Here is a 21,532-nt window from a genome sequence, read left to right as displayed (position 1 = left end):
TGGGGGGGCGGGGGGGGGGGGGTTTAAGATTCATACATAATAGAGGCAGATAGCTAAGAATAAAGGATAAAAATCACAGGAGAAGAGAAGTTGAGGCTGAACCTCAGAAAAACCTCTTGACAATTTGGACAATTATGTGGTGAAATAGTCTCCCTGGAGACATAGAGGAACCCCACTGCTCAAGCCAATTTAAAAGCAGAAAAAGCTACAATATCTGTCCCTGAAGGAACAATCTTACAGGAGCTGGGAGCCAGGGCTGAAGAGAGCTGTCGCCCTTTAACCTTTTATTCCATTACAGAATTTGGGGAACTAATGCAGCAGCCAGATGAAGGAAACCAAAGGCACATTGCAGCCCCTTTTACTCTTTCCTACAGGTGTCTGGGTTTCTACTCTATTTTAGCTCCTGCTCTTGTCTTTTGCAGTGATCATTAAATACAGCTGGGAAAGCAATTTTCCATTACAATGCTTGTAATGATCTTCTAATGAATTATTCACTCTGCTTTAGAGAAGACACCATTTTAATAGGCGACTGGTAGCTGATCGGTAAAAATAAAGATGATTCAGTGTAGACAGGTAGGACAGGCTGAAATGTCAGTGGGCGAGATGGGTCACACAGCAAAGTGGGACCAGAAACCAGTCAGCACCTGAAATATTCAGTGCATGGGGTTTGTCTTGGTTTCGAACATAGTGGCATCACAAAATAATGCAGTGTATATCATAACCCCTGCACAATATCACCTGTCAAACAAGGCTTCTCTGAAATTAAACCTCAATTTTACTGGTAAGACCTATATAAAAATCTCAAATTGTTTTTAGAGTAACCCAGATGTGTTTCCTCAGACCCATTCCCAGTGCCAATTCATGTGATGCTGCCTTTTCCGAGCTGTACAGGACCTGAGGCTTCCTGATGAATTTTAATCCCTTTTTGCCACGCTCCAAAGCTGTTCCTGAGCAGCAGCATGGTGCCTCACCTCTAAAAAGGAATCGTCCTGAGGATTGGGGCTGAACCTGCAGTAATTTATGATCCCTGCCTATGGGCATTTGGATCTTGCAACCTGTTTTTAAGGGAGACCTGAAATCACTCAGTCCTGCAGGCAACTCTCTGCTCCTCTGAACGCTTGGAGCAGTGCCCATCACAGCCAGTGCCCTCCTGCAGCTCACTGGGTAAACAGCATTTCTTTCCATCCCTGTTCATCTATTTCTCAATAACAAACTAATCCAGGACTCCCCACCACCCCCAGGATGACAAACCGGCAGCACAGGCAGCTCATCGACCCTTCCCAGGTACCTGTTGTTCTCTAATGCAGTACAAAGTTGCGACTACTGCAGCTCTAAATGCCAGTAACTCTCCCTAGATGTAACCTTTCCTCAGAAAGCAGCAGCAGCTCATGTTTTTATGTTTTAATGTTTTTCAAAATGCCCCCGAGCACAGTGCTGCCAGCTGGGTACCCTGCCACAGCAGGATCAGGACCGCAGCAGCTCTTTGCATGGGTGTGATCTGCAAGGTATGAATATTTTGTGTTTATATTTAGCACCAGAAGGGTGGCTGTAAATAACTGCTCACATAGGGTATGGCCACTTGTGGCAATGGTTTTTCCTTGCACTTCAACGGAGCAGCCCAGTTCTCATGCTTAAATAAGTACACTGCAAGTGGAGTGGCTGTCAGGGGGTTCTGCAGGGCACCCCGAATCCTCATCCCCCCCATAACCTGGAGAGCATCACTGCATCCCCTCCTCACCACACCTTCTTCTTCTGGCAGGACCAGAGGCAGGAGATGGGGGGGACTGGCCCAGCCGGGGGTGCTCCCAGTGCGCTCCAGGCAGTGTTCAGAGCCAGAAAGCAGGAGATGCTCATGGGTTTCATGATTAGAGAGAACCTGCATGGAGATCGGAGCCCAAGCAGCAGCCTTGGACCGACATAAAGTCCTCCTGGAGCCTACAGAGCTTACACAGAAGTGCAGGGAATCACCTAGATAGGTCCACGTGCAGGATGTGTCCCCTGGGCATGGTCACTTTGTCTTGCTGGCAGGACGCCAGTTTTCCAAAGGCACGCCATGCTGTGATGTGGCAGGATTTACACGAAAAATAACATGTCAGATCTAAGAAAATCTAACCATTTCTGCGCAGTAATAAATAAAACCACCAAAGCTATTTAAAGAGAGTGTTTCTGGAGCACTTGCACGAGGCACTGCTGAGAGGGGATCTCCTTCCGTGAGCCACTGACCTCCAATCCTTTACCTCTGAACACGGTTTCTAAGCGCTGATGGCCTCGACTTTCCCAACACTGGGAAAGCAAACAGCCCAGGCACCTGGACCACGCACCGTCCGCAGTGAGCTCTGGGCAGCGACAGCATCTGTAAGCTGGGAAACCCGAGCTGGGCTGCATGCAACACGGACCTCCCCAACCTGCAGGAAAAAAGCTCATGCACTGATGATGCTGATATTAATAATCTTCTGCCAACTGACTTTACAGACAGACTCCATCTGCGGAGCAACGTCATGACATAAACTCACACTGTGTAAACACTCAACGGGGAGATAAACACTACAATACAGGTTTAATTTTTAGAATGAAAATAAAAAGGCTGATGTGAACAGTGGGAATTCCTCCAAAGTCTGCAGGTTTTGCAGCATCTCCATCAAAGCCGAGGGAGCTCTGCTGACTTCCACAGCTGGGGATGCGACCCAGGGTATTCAAGGCTCTGCTTCACCCAGGGGCACTAAATGCTCTATAATTCAAGTTTTTAACCCAATAAAACGAAGACTTAGGATAGGGTGCAATGGCCATACCTCCAGAGGCAGGTTCCACGCAATGTAGACATGCCATTTGTAGTCGTCCATCCACACCTCAGCCACCCGCAGAGCGTTGCGCTTGGTGTAAAAGCCAATGTTGTTGTTGTAGGGCTTCTTCTTGCGCTCGATGTGAGCCACCCTGGAGCAGGGCAGGACCTCCATGCTGCCACCACACAGCCACACCTGCAACACAACCACACAACACTGTCAGCACAGGGCTCTGCTGTGATGCAAAGGGTCCACATATACATCAAAGAGGAAGAAGTGTTGGGTTTATGAGGTTTCTATAATATCCTGGCGAGCACAGAGCACCACATCAACTAGCCGGCAAGTGGAAACGCATGGCCAGGTTTGGTCTTTGCTCAACAGCGACACACATAGGGAGAATTTAACCTGTAACCAGAGCAAAACACGTGTCAACTTTAGAGGGATCAGGTCTATATCCAGCAAGTGGTATTAATGCGTTGCAGGATCCAGTGCTGAGTTTACAGTGATGTTGCTGCTAAATAAAAAGGATTAGCGACTGGAATAGTTGAAACACTTGCAAGATCTCCTCCTGCAGAAGGGATGACTCAGTGAAACATATGGCAGGGACAGATTTCTCCCACTTGAAAACACTTGTTCATTATTTTTCTTTCACATGCTGTTTAAAATTCCCTTAAATCACAGTTTACAACTTAATAAAATCTTTTGAGATCTTCTTTTTATCACGCAGAAAGGGAATTCGCAGAAAGACTTGCCATACCTTGGTTCTTCTATCCCCGTTTGTCTTCACCAAGAAGTTATTTATCTTAATTAAAGATGCGTATCCAGGACACCAGGCAATCGTTAAAAACACATATGCCAAACAGGCCTAATAATCCCAGTTTCGCCTGTTTTGCAGTCTGCTCCGCATTATCATTTTGCACAGTTGTTATAACACCCATCATTTCTGGGATCTCTTCCAGACTCACCACTTTTTATCCCATCTGCGTTCCCTAAATTTTACCCTGCTCAATACACTCTCCCGGCAGCACAGGGACCCTCCTGGCTGTATCAGCTGCCCTTTTTAATCTCTAAGCGGTGGGTTTAGCCCATCCAGTGCTGGGCACATGCACATCCCAAGCCCAGGTCACATGAGTAAGGGGCAGTACAGGAGGGAAACATCTTCCCTTGGGGTAATCCTGCTACTCATGCTGTTCTCACTTCGATTGCTGCAGAATATAGGAGCCCACGTCAAAAAATCAGAGGCCCATTTTATTAGCTGGTGCATAAACACATAGCAAAAAAATCCCATCTTACTCCTGTTCTGCTGTTTGACCTTCCTGAACACTTTTAAATACAATTGCTTGCCTCCAGAGCGAATTCAGAGCTGATCTCTGAGACGAGGGATATGCCTGTCCCTCCTATCCAGCTGCAACCACACTCGCCTCTGGCCAGCCAAGTCCACAAGGTCTGCTCGAAGTTTTGCAAGAGGCCACATGCTGGCAAAGCAAATAAGAAGTGAACAAGGTAGTTCTAAAGAAAAATATACACATTTTTAAAGGAACATTCCCAAGGCAATAGTTTGAGAAAAACTGCCTGTGTTTCTTGCCTGCTCAGTTCTTTAGTTTCTCAATGTCTTGGTGAAATAGGAGCATCGAGTGCTGCCCTTGGGTGCTCCCAAAGCTGCTGGGTTCACCCACAGCGCTGAATAAACCTGCCAGTCCTGTAAGATCCCCAGCACCACCTGGTTTTGTAGTTTTGGGGATTTGTTAGGTTTTGCCCTGATTTGAGATCAGAACAATTATTTTAAAAATGTAAAAACCATGACGTAATTAAAATGTCATTTCCCAGCAAGTTTGCCTCTAACAGTAAAGATGCACTATTGCCTTTCCATGCTTCAGTTAAATAATTCACATGGCTTTATGCTAGACAGCTTTCCTAGATTTCTGGAATGTCTGTACAAACTATCTTGAAATGCACATATTGTAAAAACCTGAGAGAGAAAGAGTGTTGGGCATTGTGCAAAGGGCATTGGTTATATACGTATCCACAAGCCAGTTCCAGAGAGATCAATAAAAATTTAATTCAAAAAAGGCACTTATGCAGGGAAAGACCATACTTCTATCTCCTAAATAAAGCCTGAACTGTCATTATAAACTAAAAAATCTAACTGTTTTTACAAGGCATTTATAAACATTTTTGCTGGTAACAACAGGAGCAAAGAGACCTATTACACGGGAAACAGCCAAGTCACACCCGGCATTGCTGTCCTCAGTGTAGAGGAGTAAACCACGGCCCCAGGAAGATGTTGCTTGTTCCCATGTGCCTGGCAATGACTTTCTGTTCCCACTGACATACAAAAATGCATGTGAACCGGTCCACAGGTGACAGCACAAGGGCTGCAATCCAGGGGACATCCTCCATGGCCATGAAGCATGAGGTGTACTTGCCCTACAAGCTAAGCGTGATGCTTTATCCTTGCAATAACCATGACTGTGGAGCGGTGAATGGCCCAGAGAGAGGCCCCAGACTTTGTTCTCTTGGTGCCAACGTGAGATGAGCTGCGAGACACTGCAACCAAAAGGGCTCTGCGGACCAATATCCTCCCAACAAGGCTGGAAGTCATCGCCTCACTGATGCCCTGATGCCCCAACCTGCAGCAGCTTTACCCTTGTGGCACTCAGACCCTGAGGGCAGAAGGTTCCCAAAGAACCTTCATTTATGTCCCTATTGAGCAGCCTTTTGTCCCTTCAAAGACCTTTAGCAAATAGATTACCTTCCTATTAAGCAGATTTTTCATGTTCATAGCAAATATACCTACAATCCCTTAAGATACTCTATTTACTGCAACTAACAGCATTAACAGGACAATCAGTCCAGCATGCTGTTTCTACTAATTCTTTGAAGAATTACCTCTTAGTAGATGGGTAATCAAGAGCCAGCACAACATTAAGACCAATCAGAAAAATAAGGTTTTGTGCAATTAATTAATGTTTAGCCTATTTAACAAGGCAGAGTCTTTTACACTGCTTCCTACAAAGGATGAAATCATGACCACTTTGTTTTACAAAATATGCATGGATGGCATGTAAAGCCATGTTTAAAGACTCAAGATAGAGTATGTAACACAGCAGGTTAAATATGACAAGCAAGTCTCAAGTTTCTCCCTTGTTTTCTGACATTCAGATTTCAACATGACTATTAGCTTGCCATTCATCCACCCGTCAAGAGATGCAGAATTAAAAATAGAAGCATTCTCCTCCAGTAAATGACGGTGACTCAATAAATTCTCCATCAGTCTACACACAGGAATAATCAAACATACAGAAAGATGCTTAGATTTATAAATAACCAGTTAACACGAAATTCTAGTGAACAAATCCCAGAGAAACAAACAGAAAACAAATCCATCACCCAGAGATCTTTGATGTGTTTTTCAGAAAGCTGGTGGGTAATACACTTGCAATTATTTTCCAAGCAAAATACGTCCTAAGAATTCAGCATGGAAAAGCAGCAATTCCTCTCAAGCAGTGAAATGTCCGAGTACAGCTGAAACTGCATCGGCCATCTACTTTCTAGAAGCTTTTGCACATGTGGGAGGCAAACTTTGGTTAGCATGAGACTTCATCGCCATGCTCCAGCGATGGGGTGACCCAGCCTTGCTTTCTAAACACCCTTCACATGCACGAAGGTGTCATGGGTGTGTGAAAGCATTTGGGAAGCAGCTGGCATCACAGTGACCTGCACTGGGGATAACCCAAAACGGGAAGCAGATTTGGCGTGATGCAATACAGCTAGTGAGCTTCAAGGGAGGTCCAGGTACCTCTCTTGTGCACGCGTACCTACCAGCCAAGGCATCAGCATCTCCTCTGCCATCAGCCTTCAGGCCTCCATTTGCAATATCAAAGCTGTTTTTACAGTGCTCTTATGGAGCACTCTGTATGTCTTCATTCCTAGGACAAGTCCTTCATTCAGCTAGGACACAAGTAACGGCAGCGTTTGGGAGCATCCTGGAAAGCAATGGTGACCAGGCCTGTTAGACGGGACTGCGAGCGAGCTGAGGGAGGAGGCACCCTGGCATTGCCTGGGGAAGTGCACATCCCCTGCAGTTACTGCATTCCTAGTAATGGAGGGGAAATGGAAGACTGCTCACAAAACATAGCGTACTGATGGTCCTTTGTGCATCTAATAGAGACAGCGAGAAAATCCCAATTCGCTCGACCAGCTCATTGCAGCAGCCACAGAAACCATTTTCCAAGTGTTATGTAGTTAAGAACAATTACTGTCCATGATCCCCTTTGCCCTCAAAAATATACTGCAGCTATCAATTTGCCTTGCTTCTGTCTGCCAGAGCCAGCGATTAGTCCCAACAAGCATTACGTAAACAAAAGGGCTTTTGGCAATCTGCCTAATGTCAAAGGAGCCAGCCAGGCAGAAAAGGGTGACCCAGAGGAGATTCACCACCCAGGAGGGTGCTAAAAGCCCATCCTGTGCTACGCCAGGCTCAAGGCATCGTCCGCGCTGCCCAGTCGAGCGGGGCTAGAAATACGCGTTAGAGGGGCTGGACAAGCTCATGCCTTGAGGTTGGCAGTGCCGGCGCGATTAGTGCTTTACAGGTCTGGTTTGCTTGGAGGGAGCAGCCCAGAAGACGTGTTTGGTTGACACTTGGGGCAAGCAGGAGGATGCTGCTGAGCAAGGGGAGCTGCTGCCTTGTCCCACCCCATCCTCTCTGGCAGGTCAGAGCTGCTTCTTCCACTGTGTGCTGTCCCCCTCCACTCACCCCATGGAGCAGGGACCCCTCAGGGCTCCCTCCCTTGGGTGCAGGTGCAGCAACATTGAAGTCCACCCACCACCCACTGAGCAGCAAAGGACGCACACAGGGGAAGGCACGGCTGCACCTCTAGCAAAAGAATGGGAGAAAAAATTCACTTTGAAAACCAAGGTGTAATGCACAAATATTAAGAAAACCTTGTTCCTCTCCCCAGCCTTACGCAAGCAGTCCTTGCTATGCCATGGTGCCCACTGGCAGGGAAGCAGAAGATAAAATTATTAACTTGAGACTATTTTCATCAGAAAATACTGTCGCAGGGGCTGGTTCCCCTGGGATGTCAGAATAACTTGTACATCCCACTTCTCTTCACGCTGCTGCAAGCCATACAAGAGAATTCAGTCTCACCATCTGTTTTTTGCACAAAGAAAGCCGACATCAGAGAAAGAGAGAAGGAAGGACTTCTGCAAAATCAGAGACAAAACTGGGGCTGGTCCCTTGCCACCTTCGAGCCGGCAGAGTGCCAGGATGGTGCCCCGCCCCAGCACAGCACCTTCTCCTCTCAACCATCAGCATCTCCAGATGAAAAACCATACTACTGGTGCCCCTGGGCCGCTGCCTTATATAACGCTGTGCTTCCTCCCCATCCCTGGGATATCATTAATAACAATAATAATAAAGAAAAGAAAAGAAGGGACAGTGACTACCTTGGGTCCTGGATGCAGTGCTCTAGCTGGAGTGTGGTGTGACATCTATGATCAACACTGACAGCTCCCATTAAAGGATCCTGACTTTAGTTGCTTATAACTTTGCCAAATTTTAACTATTCAGACTGAAATATCCTAGAACAGCTCGAGCCTGCCTGCAGTTAATGCAAAGTGACATCATGTCCAATGGTGTCAAGATGAGTCTGTGAGGTAAACTTTTAATCTCTGAATGTATTGTGACAGAAGGAAACGGGGGAAAAAAACCCACTCCTAACGTTCATTACACAAACTCCAGGCTTTTTCAGCTGATAACTTCATTTCTAAGGCGATTAGCAAACCCATGCCTTAATTAGCAATAGATTTCCCATTTAACAGCTTTGCCTTATCTTCGCCCCCCTCCTTTCTTTTAAAGTAACTTCTTAAGTTAAGGGAAAAACACAATTACCCAGGGCCGCTAAAATAATAAGGAATGTATCAGAACAAAGACCTAAATAATAAAATTGAGAAACAGCAAAAAAGGCAAAGACATAATCATTTCTCCACATGCTCCCTTGTATAGTTCTGAGAGACGGTATCACTCCAAGTTATTCCTTTTGTCAGAAGAAACAACACATACAGATACATCTCCAGCTACGTAGCTGAAGCAGTTTCTATCGTTTCTCTTCCCACTTTGGCCAAGCTCACACTGCCACGTCCTGCTCCTCAAGATACCAGAGCAGCAAAGGGGTCAGGAATGGCTTGAAGAAGTCGCTCCCCCAAACCTCTGTAATCCCTTGTGCCCAAAGCACGGCCACTGCTGCTCTCCGGCGGGACACGGGTGCTCCATGACGGCAGGGACGAGACTTGAGTGGGCAATACCAACGTAGGGCAGGGCGGCCCAAGCCAAATTCCTCACGCCCCAGGCAGTGGGGTGAAGGATTCCCACAGCAACAGCTTGTGCAAGGAGAAGTAAACATATCGCGGTTTTGGAGCAACCACCCCTTACGCTTAAAATCCATCTTGAAGAGAGAAGTAATGCAGTACCTGCCTGTTATTTAAGCATGCTCAGCACAGAGCAAAGGTGGTGTGTTGGCCTCACTTCCTCTAGAAACCCTTATGGTTTACAAATACGGTTACAAATATAACTTACCAGTAGTACCTTTATTTCCCTGGCACAAGGCTCATGTAATGTAGCGGTGAGAGACACATACCACAGCAGGCCTGTTAAATCCAAATTCTGGTAAACAAACACCTCCACATTGTTAGCTGATGGCTGTTTATGGGCGACAATCAGAAGCTGCATAACTCTCACACACAGCAAGCAGCCAGATCAGGCGTGGTATTCACGTGCCATCTCCTTAAAACATGGCATTTTCAATGGACCATGTCCTCACCTGACCATCTCAGACCATGTCCATTCAAGCAGAGAATGGAAGTCGGAGGAGAGGGTAATACTACATTTAAAACGATAAATTCTTTTTCTTTTTGGCATTCCTTCTCTCCCATTTTATGCTCATGGATGATACCACTTTGGACAGGTTGCTGTCTATCTTGTGCCAGACCAATAACAGAAATGTCCAGATTGTCCACTGTCCAAATATCTTACCTTTCCTGCTGAGACTACTAAATTCATTCCTTTAAATGGTCACTTAAAAATGCCAAATAAGAGTGGAACTCAGGTGCACAATTCACTCCACAAATTCTAACCTACAGCAATACTGGGTAATAGCCACAGGTTTCACCCTCTTAACTCAGCAAGGAACATAAATAGTTTAACATTTGACATATTGGAGACATTAGAATAATGCAAGCTTCACATCAATGCAAAGCAGTGATTTCTCCGTGCTGCCACAGTTCAAGGAGAATCATACATACTCACCGCAATTGTGTTTGCTCAAACTGGAGGCTTTTCCAATGAAAAATTTATGCTGTGCTGCTCCAACAAATGCAACGCAACCTGTTCTAAATAGTGCATCATTCCTGGCTACAATAGGTATTGATTTGACTTTATCACCAGATAAGATACATAAGAACGGGCTTGGTGGGAAGCTACATTTAAAAGACTCCGATCACAAAGTACAGCACAGGGAGGATTAGCTGTAATGACAAATGTCTGCATCCTCTTGGCTTGGAAAAACTGCTGAAAAGAAGCATTTTGCTTCTCAGTGCATCGGTACTGATATTTTAGTTGCTGCAAAATTAAACTATAGCAACCAGAATGACTGCAGCTTTGTCAGTCATTTTAGCACTTTCAAAAGTTTGGTTTTTGTTTTTTTTTTTTAAAAAGAGGAACAGAGTATTTTTAAATCCACATCTCACAAATGCTTAGTGAAACTGAAGAGATGCTCTCACACCTGAATTCCCAGCCTTGGCTGGAGCTAGAGCCAAAATTTGCATCACCAGCTCCCATGCAACTGAGGCCCACAAAGCTCCAGTTATGCGCTGAAGTGGTTTGCAACTATCATGCTGTAAATCTGTGTCTCTCCTAATAAGTCTAGTACTAAAATTCCTCAGTACTCTGATGTTATCTGATCAGTCTTGGCAGCATGACAAGGACCTGATTATGTTGTAATAGCATAATGCAAAGATTATTACAGACTCATAAAAGACAAGTGCCTTAAAAACAGCATCAACAATACCTGTAAGCCCTTTCAGAAGAAGAACATGCTGGGCTTTATACGCTTTGTGGTTCAGAAATTACCTGCGGGATTTGACCCTAAACTGCTTGGAGGTTGCTCTTTTTTTTCATTATTTTATTGCCAGTAATGTACCAAAAGGATCTTGTTCTCATTTTTCTATTACCATTTCTGTGAAAGCTGTAAAAATAAAATAGCATAAATAGTTCAACAGATTTTATATCTATTTTTCATGCAAAAAAGCCTTTAGAGAAAATTATCTGTAGATGGTTCTTCAGACTAACACGATTCCACGTGTGGAGTGGCAGGAGGAGGGGTAAAGGTGCCATGTATCATTTTAACCATAAGAGGCAGTTCTGAAACAATTATTTATGCAGAGAGAGACAGGCGTGTGATAGAGCAGCTCCTGAGCTGACAGCACCCCAGCTCCACTGAGCTCTTTCCAGTCCTCTTAACTCCAGCACATCACGATTGCGCCTTTTGTGATCTGTAATTATAGATACCCTCTCATCAGACCCTGATGGGGAAGGCGCTGGAAGGAAGCCGAGCTCCTCCATAGATGTTCATAGATAGATAGGATTGAATGTGACTCAGCCTATCCTCTCTGCAGAAAACTGCTCAAGTAACTCCTCAAAAAGAGCAGCTAATGAGTTTAAAACTAGAGCATGCAAATATAGAGAGAGGAAACGTATGTGGTGTCTGTATGTGTCTATTATTTGGTGCAAATGCCTAAGAGTACATACAAGCACGTACACACACGAGGTATTTTATGCCTTGTCAGTGCTCAAAGCCAGACTGACAATGTTTCCAAAGCTCTCCGATATTTTTGCCACATTCTTTCTTATTCATTATGCTTGCAAAGGATTCTGAATAACAGTGTTGAACAATCTGTCAGGTGTATCTAAGGCTCTCTACCTTAGCTTAAGATCTTGTTCTTCTTAGGAGGGGCTTCAAAGGGTCCTGCCCATCCCCAGTGCACAGAGCCTGCTCTGCCACCCAGCCGTCGCCGAGACAGAGGGAGCTGGATGTGTCTGAACCACAGTTATACCCATTCCTTTGAAAAATGCTCCATTCTGAATTTTATTGCTGTATTTTAGTTGATCATGGGTTAAACAGGAGGAAATGCTCAGAACTGATGTCCAGAAGTGTTGGAGTGCAAAACCTGTTTTCTTGGTCCTGCCAAAACAAAGAGCGATGCTGCGCTGCCCAGACACCTGACTGTCACTTCAGTAATGACCTATAGGCAGCTCAGGCAGGGCAAGTGAAATTTGGAACCTAGCTGTCCTCTGGCCCTTGTTTTAGAAGGGAAAAAGTATCTGCCCATTTTACCGAGGACAGATCCTCACCTGTGGGCTGTTGCATGCTACTGCCCAGCACACTCCTCCTCCCAGCACCAAGTCTGCTGCAGACAGACTTAGTGTATGCAAGTTTGAATGTTAAAACTAAGGTCCAAACCAGATGGTTAGAGACCAGGGCAGCTCTATCCTATTTTTGCCATTCACTCTGCCATATGCTTATTTTCTCTCGCAGTGTTAAAATCCCCTCTTCAGTGGAGCCATCTCATAGTTTGAAATAATGAATACTTTGCAACTCAAAGCAAGTATGGAAGTTTGAAGCCTGAGAAATTGCTGTGGCTCTGAAGCTATCATCAGCAAAACCACTGATAACTGATTGTCACAGCCAGCCTTCAACTTCCACTAAAACCCGATGTTAAAATTCTGGTACATGTGCAGGTAAAGCATTGTGCAAAGGCTCTCTAAGATTAATAACCTCCTAACAGCTGCTCTTCTCAACATGGTAGGCACCATCATCTGTGGAACATCACTCCTTCAAGTCTGGCCAACTCCTGTAACGTTTCCCATCAGGACAGAACAGCCACTGAGCTGGAGCTGTGATTTTAAATTTGGAAGCCCTGTCTTCGGGAGCAGCGTTTAAGGTGATAACTGTGGCACAGCTGTTTGATCTATCCATGAAACACTCCAGGACCATCGAATTTCCTTGGTGGCCATCCACCTGGACTCTCTTTCATCTTCAAAAGTTTCCAGAGCAAGCAGCCAGGGGTCATACTCACCATTAGATGTTGGTTTAATAAAGACCACAGCATTTCCTTGATGTAGGCATACTTCGGGTACATGGCCACTGACTTCAGAGGACTTGAACTTGCTCACGGCAGCCAGAAATTCAACCCTTCAACTACTGCACAAAAGTGATAGCCAAGAGGATCGAGGCTGTGCAGTCAGTGGGGACCAGATTTGGAAGGGATGGAAGCAAAAATATGTCTGATGCAAATGCTTTTCTTCCTCCTGTTATACACAGCACTGTTTAAAAACAGAGTTGCATTCCTATTTTTATTAATAATAGTATTAACACTGCTCCTGTACAAGCTAGTCTTGATCAAAGCCTTGTTTGGATATTAAGTCCTGCCCTCCCCAAGATGAGCAGCACAACTCCCATTGTCCTTCCCAGAGCCAGGATTTCAGCCTCTCTCTCTAACCAGCAACAGCAATAGCTTTGTGTCAAATGCAGAAAGGATTCACATGGTTTTGATGAGGGCTGTCATGGACACATCTGCACGCCCGGCTGCTACGTCCTCCACGTTACAAAGGGCCTTGTGTTGGTGGCATGAAAAAGGCAAATGTATCTTGGTCAATTCACACTCTTCCCTATCTACAGTGAACTTACACGTTTGGATTATTTACAATAATTAAAGAATCACAGGGTACCTTAAGAAAATACTCCAGATCTGCTGGCAAACCTGCTTGCCTGAGCCCTCCCTAAACCTAACTCAATCAAAACCAATGAAGGCAGAACATACTTACTATTGTACTATTTAGGGTGACCCAACCCACTGGAACAAGAGTACTTTTGATTGCAGCTCCATTAGGAGATCTGAGATGACATTAACGTCCAGAAGAGCAGCAGTAACCCTTCCCCAGCACAGCCATATCCACCTCTGCCTACTGCCAAATGGGCATCAGTCGTGCTCACATATCCCACCACTACAGTAGGAAAGTGTCCTTCATGGCTGTCCAGAAAGCATCTTGCTTCACATTAAGTCCTCTTATAACCCACATTGCAAATTCCTCCTTTGATCCATGGGACGAAACTGCCAGGGCAGAGATCAAAGCGGTTTTGAAATCCTACCTCTGCTGCTTGCAGACTCCGTTAGCTTGTGACAGCTGACACCCCATTCCCGAGGAGCACCTTTCAGTGCTCCCCCACTCCTGAAAGGCCAGCCATAAAGTATCTCCTTCATTTCTGCTTATCTTGGGTTCTGGTCACAGCATGACGCCATTTTGCAGAGCATCACAACTAACGATTTTTCACGAAGCAAACGCTGGCTGGCTGTTGTGCTCATTATATTGCACCTCTTCACTGTAATTTAATGGCACTGAGACCCAAATGAAGTGTTAGCTCTGCGCTGTCCCCAGGTGACTCAGGCATTACCTGGCTGCTGTGCTGCAGAAAAGGCAGCACAAGCTGCTATATCAGGATGCCGTTTTGATTCATCCTTCCCAGAAGGCACAGCTAGGTGAGTCTCCATGCTGGCATGGTGTCTGGCCACTGCCCTGAACGTTGGCTGAAGGTTAAGCTATGCATACAAAATTGCTGTAAATCAATCACACATAAGGCTGCGCTCGACGGGTCCAAGCAGGAGCTTTATGCAAAAGCTAAAACACACGGACACACAGCCACTTCGGTGTTTAGGCATTTGTTTGTGCTTATGAAAAACCTGAAATATCCCCAATTCCTTATTTTTCCCCTGCAGATGTACATACCATGTAGTCCAAGAAGTACCCTAGGGAGCAGAGGGGTGGGTAGGAGAGCCAGAGCCCCTCTGCCCCTACAATGCCAGCTGGCTGGGTGCATGGCTGTGAGCATCCCTGGGCTGCGGTCCTCCCTCCTACATGCACCTTACAGTGAGCTCTGGTTCTGTAACTGTTTTGATTTCAAACTATTTATATTAATGTGAACAGGAAAATATGCCTTCCCTATGCTCACCTCCCACAGCCAGGATGCACAAGTGGGACCACGAGAGGTTGTGGAGCCTCTGTTCTCTATCCTTGACTGGGCAAGTTCCTGGAAAAGCTGATCCAACTCTGAAGCTTGGCCAACTTTGAGCTGGAAGAGGACTACAGCCCTCCAAGAGCCCCTTCTAGCCCGAATTATTCTACAGTTCCTCTGCAGAGATGCTTAAGACAGATGTTTCAAGGTCACAGTGAGGATGCCACTGGGCTAGGGTAGAGAAAGTGTGAAATACTGTCTTGGTTCTTCCACTGAGCATCTTGACAAGTTATTTCTGTGCTATGTACCTTTGTTCTCTCCTTTTACAACTCATGTAGTCTAACTGAGATACAATCGCATGAGAAGAGAGGCTGTCACGACACATGCAGATGGCTCTTAGTGCAGTGGCAGTCTAACCTCAGCTGAGGCCCATTCAAGGTACTCGAATATAAGGAATTATTTTGTACAGCAGGACTTTCAGGGATATTTTAAACTTAAATGTCTACTATGGTGGTTTTCAGATGTTTCTAATCTCCGAGTCCTGTGAAATTTTCCAGTTTAGAAGATCCCTTCAGGAGCTTCTCCAAGTTAGACTATTGTGCATCATGTGAGAACTTCTTTTTTCTTACCCTATTCATAGACACTGTAAAATAATTCATGGACAGCTAGCCTCCACAGGTACCAGCCTGAAAACCATTCTGAGATGGTCTCTAGGTTCCTTAGAGCATGGAGGAGACGGGACCATCCACTCTGTGATTCTGCTAGACTAGACAGCTAAACACAGGTGAGATGGATCAGGGTATATATTCCTTTTTGCATAGCAAATAGCATACAAGGACCTGAACTGCGGCTGGGATCTGTAAGAACAACAGGCTGGTGGAGAAGGAAGACATGGTTAGTAGTCTTTTAAAGGTCAGTCTCTAATTCAGCTGATCAAAGATCTTCAATAAAGTTATAACAGAGAAGTTGAATCAGACGAAAAGAGTTGGGCAACACAGGCATATTGCCAAGTGTCAAAGGATAAACCTTAAGGAATTCCGACATGCAATAGAAGCACTGTTATTCTGAACAGTCAAATTTCTCAAGTGAATTAAAATTGTGCTGGAAGTTGGTGAGAACAATCATTTCCCAAAATGCTCTACAGCTCAGCTGCAGGAGCTTCATCTGAAGTCTTTGGATCAAAGCAAACCAAAACACCTCTGAATGGGTCATAGACTCAGTTCATTAATTTATTTACAAAGTTTAGGAACTAGTATTATTTTTTTTGCACGAAATGTGCAGAATAGAGATAGTGGTAAAACCATACAACAGTAAGACTTTCTTGTGTTTATCTGACAGGATACTGTTTATTCATTTGATACTACTATGCTTACACCACACTTCCACACTTTCCCTCGTCCTGTTATGTATAAAAGCCTCACTAAATATGTAATAGATTTTAAGAATTTCAATTCTAAGTCCCCAAATGCATGGTTGTTGTTTAAGATCATCTAATATCCATTTGTTTCTATTTTCATATTACATCCCTTTTTAAAATCACTAATTAATTTACTCCTCAAGAAAAAAACTCTGTAGAATAATGATGCCCTAAATCCCTGCAAAAGGTACTGCAAGCCTGGTTAGCGGCACTACATTTCACTCAGCACAGGCCAGTTTCGCGATTGCATTTTAATAACAGGAGCATAGTCCTTATCTGTTCTTCCCTGACTACTCTTATCCTTGATTTGCCAATTAGAAATAACTGCGGTGGAAGTGACACAATCCCACAATGCTGGTTTCAGACAGATTGTCACCCGAATAGCTATTAGAGAGCTATAAAAAAAGCTCATAGGAATTTTTTTTCCCAATGAAGCATGTTAATAAAAACAATTAATGTTTTCATTTATTTATATGTATACATACTTACGAACACACATACTCACGAACACACATACTCGGATATTTTATTCTAACACGAAGAAACCAATTACCATTCCCTGTAACTGAGAGCCTCAAAAAGCACCAAGAAGTATGAAAATGGTGGTTATATTCTAATCAGACATTTCCAGGGAGAATATTTCTACTTTTTCAGCTGAAGCCTGGAACAGCACACAAAACAGACTCTCACTGTAGAAGTTTGTCTTTAAGTCAAAATTGCAATTTTCCAAGTCTGCCAAAATTAGACTGCGCTTTAGGCTACCCCATGTGGTGGCATCCACCTCCCACATGCAATCCCACCCATTTCCTCATAGTCCACACCACTCTGGCTGTGGACATCTCAGAAACATTATGAATGCCCAGAGCACCAGGCATTCAAAAAGCCAATGCTGGGCATCCTGCAGAGGCTGCAGGCAGCACGGGGAGTACGACGCACATCTGACAAGACAGACAGAGAGCAACCACTGGGTCATGTAGTCTGACTGCACTTTTTCTCCCTCTTCCTCTTTGATTGACTCCAGGCATCCTTATCAACTGGAGCATCCCACGACTGCAGGCTCCCATGGCCTCAGAAGCGCAGAGTCCAACAGTGCCTCCCCAGTGGGAAAATCACATCTTCTGCGCTGTGTTCTGCAGGGACACATGCCTTATCTGTGCCGTGTACACACACTAAGGCCAGCCTCTCCAATGGCAATCCTGTCCTCGTTATCATGGATGAGAATGAAGAACAGGGCAAGCGCATGGTGATACTTGTCCCCGTGTCCCTCCCAGCTTCAGGTAATCTGTGGCTTAAGGACTCCCTGTGCAAGAGGTGGAGTCTTTGTATTCAATAATCCTCTGCAGATTTAACTTTGTATTTTTTTCCAGGAGTAGCCATGGGGAGAGCAGCTCACTGTTTCCAAGTGTCTGCAAAAGCCAGGCCAGGGCTCTTGCACGTCATGACCATGACACGTCTTGAACATCACAATCTGTGCTTTTATTTCCCATCCCTCTCCAACTAATTTGCTTCTGGCCATTGCCAGAAGAGGGCTCTGATGGTATTTAATCTGATGGGGCTCTATGGGATTCGAGATGATCCCAGTACCTAGGGTTGCTGTCCTCCTCAGCCATGTGAGATTGCTTATGCTGAGCTTGAGCTGGCACCAACAAAGAAGGGATAGTTTTTTGTAAAAAAACATACTTGTTATCCTTTGACTGGAGTAGGACATGCCGTCTCATGGAGAAAGGCTGGTCTCTCTAAAAACCTTCCTTCGTTTGTCTTTGGCCTCTAAGAGAAGCAGCAAAGCTCTGGACTGCTGAGCACAGGCTGACTCTGGGAGCTTTGCTCCTCAGCAGTTTTGCTACATGAGGCCAGAGCAGTTCTGCTGCAATTGCCTGGACAGAAGACCATTTTTTCATTTTATTACACATCTGTGCTGTGGACTCAGTGTCCTGTGCGAAAGCCATTTCCTCCACCCCTTCTCCTTCCAGCAGCTTCAAGATTGGGGAGGACTAACTGGAGCAGGCAGGGAAGGAAGCCAGGCTGCTTAGGAGGCAAATTGCTCTCCTGTCCCTCAATTACAGCCAGAGAGCAGAGTCTAGGGAAGAGCATGAATTTCTTCTTTCATATAGGCAGCTCTCTTACTGGAGGGCTGGCTGATGTAGCTGGGTTTCACTGCGTGCTACAACAGCTCCTCCACATCAGCTGTCTCCAGAGAGCAGCTGAGAAGATGTGGGCCATGTGGTTTCATGGGAAGAAGATGAAGAGCAAGAGTTTCCAGAAGAAGGATGCATAGGAGAACATGGACAAACAGGAACCTCTGTGGTGTGGCTGCAGTTGGGATGGTACAATATCACCTGCACCATCACAGGGCAGTCCTGTTGTGTTTGGCCACGCTCTGCCTCTACAATGAAGCAATTCAGCAGAAGAGGACTTCCCAGGCTGGGCTGCATGTCATACATCTACAGGACTTTGCTGGCATCAACACCCAGAGGCAAGAAGTGCTTTGTTTTGGACCAGGACAAAAACCCAGCAATAGCACTGCTGCTTCTCAAGTACTCATGACAGCTCCCAGCAAGGGACAGTGAAGTAGGCTTCCACAATCGGAAATCAACAGCCTGTATTAATCATTCTACCGTGTGCAGACAAAATAATTTTTGCCATCAGATATTATATCCTCAAAAATCAGCAAGTTTAAAGTTCTTCATGATGTCATCCACCCATCTGGCCAAGCTCATGGTACATATCTGCTGAGCTATACATCTAGTTCAGGCCAGGGCACCACAGCTTCTGAGATGGCCCTGGTCCACGGAGGGGACATTCCTCTTCCCTCTCTCAGCTGGCCTAATATATTGAAAGTCACCTGTTACGACATGCTGGCACACCAGGGATGGGAAGGGCAATGGGGCTTATTGCATAGGGTCTTCTGGTGGCTCATGGACTTTTGCAAAGCACCAATGAAGGACAAGAGCAAGTCCGAGAAGAGCCTGCTGTCACCTGTGTGGGATGGGTGGGTGCTCTTAGACCAGCACCCTCACCATCATATTCAAAACACTGTATCTGGAGAAAGGCTGTGCTGTGGAACAAGCAATCCCCGTCATTCATCAGGAGTGCAGAAGGATGAAAGAAATCACCCGTTAACATTAAACAATTTAACGAGGCCAGACTGTTTCTCAGTTATTTTGGTCTGAGAGACTGAAAAAGATGGGTGCTGCTGATGTAACTGTCACTGAGCTAATTTATTCTGCCACAGTTTCCGCCATGTATATGAAGTATTTCCCAAGCCATTTATCTAAATGAAGCATCACGTACTTATAAACAAATAAGTGTATGGTGGTTACGCAGCCACGTTCCAAATTCTGCCTCTTCTAAAGAAGAGATTCATCTTGCTTTGGAACCCGCTTCAAGCTTTACTCCTGCCTCTTCCAAGCACTCACGGTCACACATCTTGAGCCAGGTTTCATTAAATTGAGATTAAAAGGACTTTCTCCACAGACAAAATCATAAAATAGAAAATGTCTCATTTCAGCTTTTGCCTCCAAATATGAGGCTTGCCATTCAAGGGCGCACCAGCACTAATAACCTTTCTGCTGAAGCAGCTACTTCTATTTTATTCCTTTCAAATGCATGACAGCGGCTACAAAACCCAAAGCAGCAGCACAGGACATGTTTTCAAGAACACATCTACGACACATATGCACTATGTTTTGCTCTGGGAGACTCTACTGCACCACAAATACAAAAGACACAGATGTGAAGTGCCCCGCTCTGTTCTTGCACTTTTACCTTATGGGTACTTGCTCTGAATTCAGCGTATAAAAGTCTGGCCATGTCTGAAAACTGAGATGAGTCAAAAGCATCTAAAAACTTTTTCTTTAAAAATTTGGCATATGGTGATTTTAATGAAATTCTGCCAAAAAGGAAATGTAGCATTTCAGGATAATAGAACAAGCCTCATTTAGAGCTCATCAGAATGGAGACTGTCTGTATTTTTGGTTTTGCATTAAGTTCAAAATTAATAATAAATTACAATAAAAATGAAAGCTGTGAATGGAGAAAAAATTCAGATTTAGTGAAACAAAACATTCTCATTAACTAGAGAATTTTTTAACTTCAGTTTTGGAAACTTTTCAGGTTTTTCTGAAATGCATTTCAAAACCCAAACGGAAATAATGAGTTTTGGAAACCAGAACGTATAAAGTGAACAATGCAGAAGAAAAGAGACAATGAGCAGCGCTCTGTCTTCAGGTCATGACGACATCATGACTCACTTCTCATTCATTTGTTTAGGTTTCAACACCAATTGTTATTAGCGCCTAATTCATCAGCATTCCTGGGTTTGGTAGGAGTTTAAAATGACAAATATAGCAATTCCCTGTAAACACACAAAACCACAAGAAATGGAAACAAAGCATAAAATCAGAAGATCCTACCTTGATTGCTCCCAGATTGCCGTCACCAAATTTTTCTGAACGGTCTGCTGGAAAAAATGCCCGTTGTTGCAGCCTCGGAGGCTGAGCAGAGGTTGCCTTTTATGTGTCCCTCTGCTCTAGCGAGGTCATGCAGGAGAAGGGCTGCTCCAATGCTATTCATGGTTTTGCAAGTCATACCAGCATGTTAAGATATTTTATTTAATTTTATTTTACCATAAGTCACTGGGCAGCCTTAAAGTCACTGCAGACCTTAAAGCAATGAAAAGCCTTCAACCAAATTCCCTCTAAAATGAAGCCTGGGCCACGTTCTGGCTCCACTTCAAATTACACTTGTAAAGTGTGAGCCAAGTCCCTAAAGGAAAATGGAAATGCTTCCATCCACTTCGATAGGCTTTAAATCAGCCTTAAGCGTGGTCCCACACACCAAACTCAGCAGCGGTTCGTTTGGGAGATGCCAATGCCATTATTACCTAACCAGGGCTGAGATTTCAATCAGAAAATGCTGGCAAAACTTTTTTTTAATTAAAAAGATGCATTCAGGTGCAAAAGGATCTACCCCTCCGAGGCTCTGGGTCTGAAAAGTGCCTCTCAGCTCTGCTTCATTAGTTTAACTAGAAGCCACTCATTGATCTTTTCTGTAAATGAGCGAGCTCTAGCACACGGTTAAGCACAGTTATGCACATCATGCTGGAGGCAGAGAAAAAGCCTGCCTGGATGTTCACATCTTCCTTATTGCCATGGATAGCCCAGATAAGGAAAGGCTGGGGTTTTCCTCCTGCCTCCTTGGCATTTCTATGTATTTTTAGCTTTCTGTCTGAGGGTAGAGAGCAAGACTCTCCTTCCATCATCAAA

At 44.8% G+C, this 21,532-nt stretch overlaps 1 protein-coding gene across 2 annotated transcripts in view; it reads right to left on the bottom strand.

Moving 5' to 3' along the window:
- Positions 1–21,532, bottom strand: part of WBSCR17 (Williams-Beuren syndrome chromosome region 17) — a 213,273-nt gene that overhangs the window by 13,456 nt on the left and 178,285 nt on the right. For both annotated transcript variants that reach the window (XM_010585914.1, XM_010585915.1), the window contains one exon: positions 2,790–2,975. In XM_010585914.1, the coding sequence (XP_010584216.1) occupies positions 2,790–2,975 (186 nt within the window). The remainder of the gene's footprint in view (positions 1–2,789; positions 2,976–21,532) is intronic.

The sequence above is a fragment of the Haliaeetus leucocephalus genome, unplaced genomic scaffold, assembly GCF_000737465.1.
Source record: "Haliaeetus leucocephalus isolate CR32 unplaced genomic scaffold, Haliaeetus_leucocephalus-4.0 Scaffold136, whole genome shotgun sequence".
NCBI lineage: Eukaryota > Metazoa > Chordata > Aves > Accipitriformes > Accipitridae > Haliaeetus > Haliaeetus leucocephalus.
Note: the sequence above shows the minus strand (reverse complement) of the source record. Positions and strands in the feature narration are given on the sequence as shown.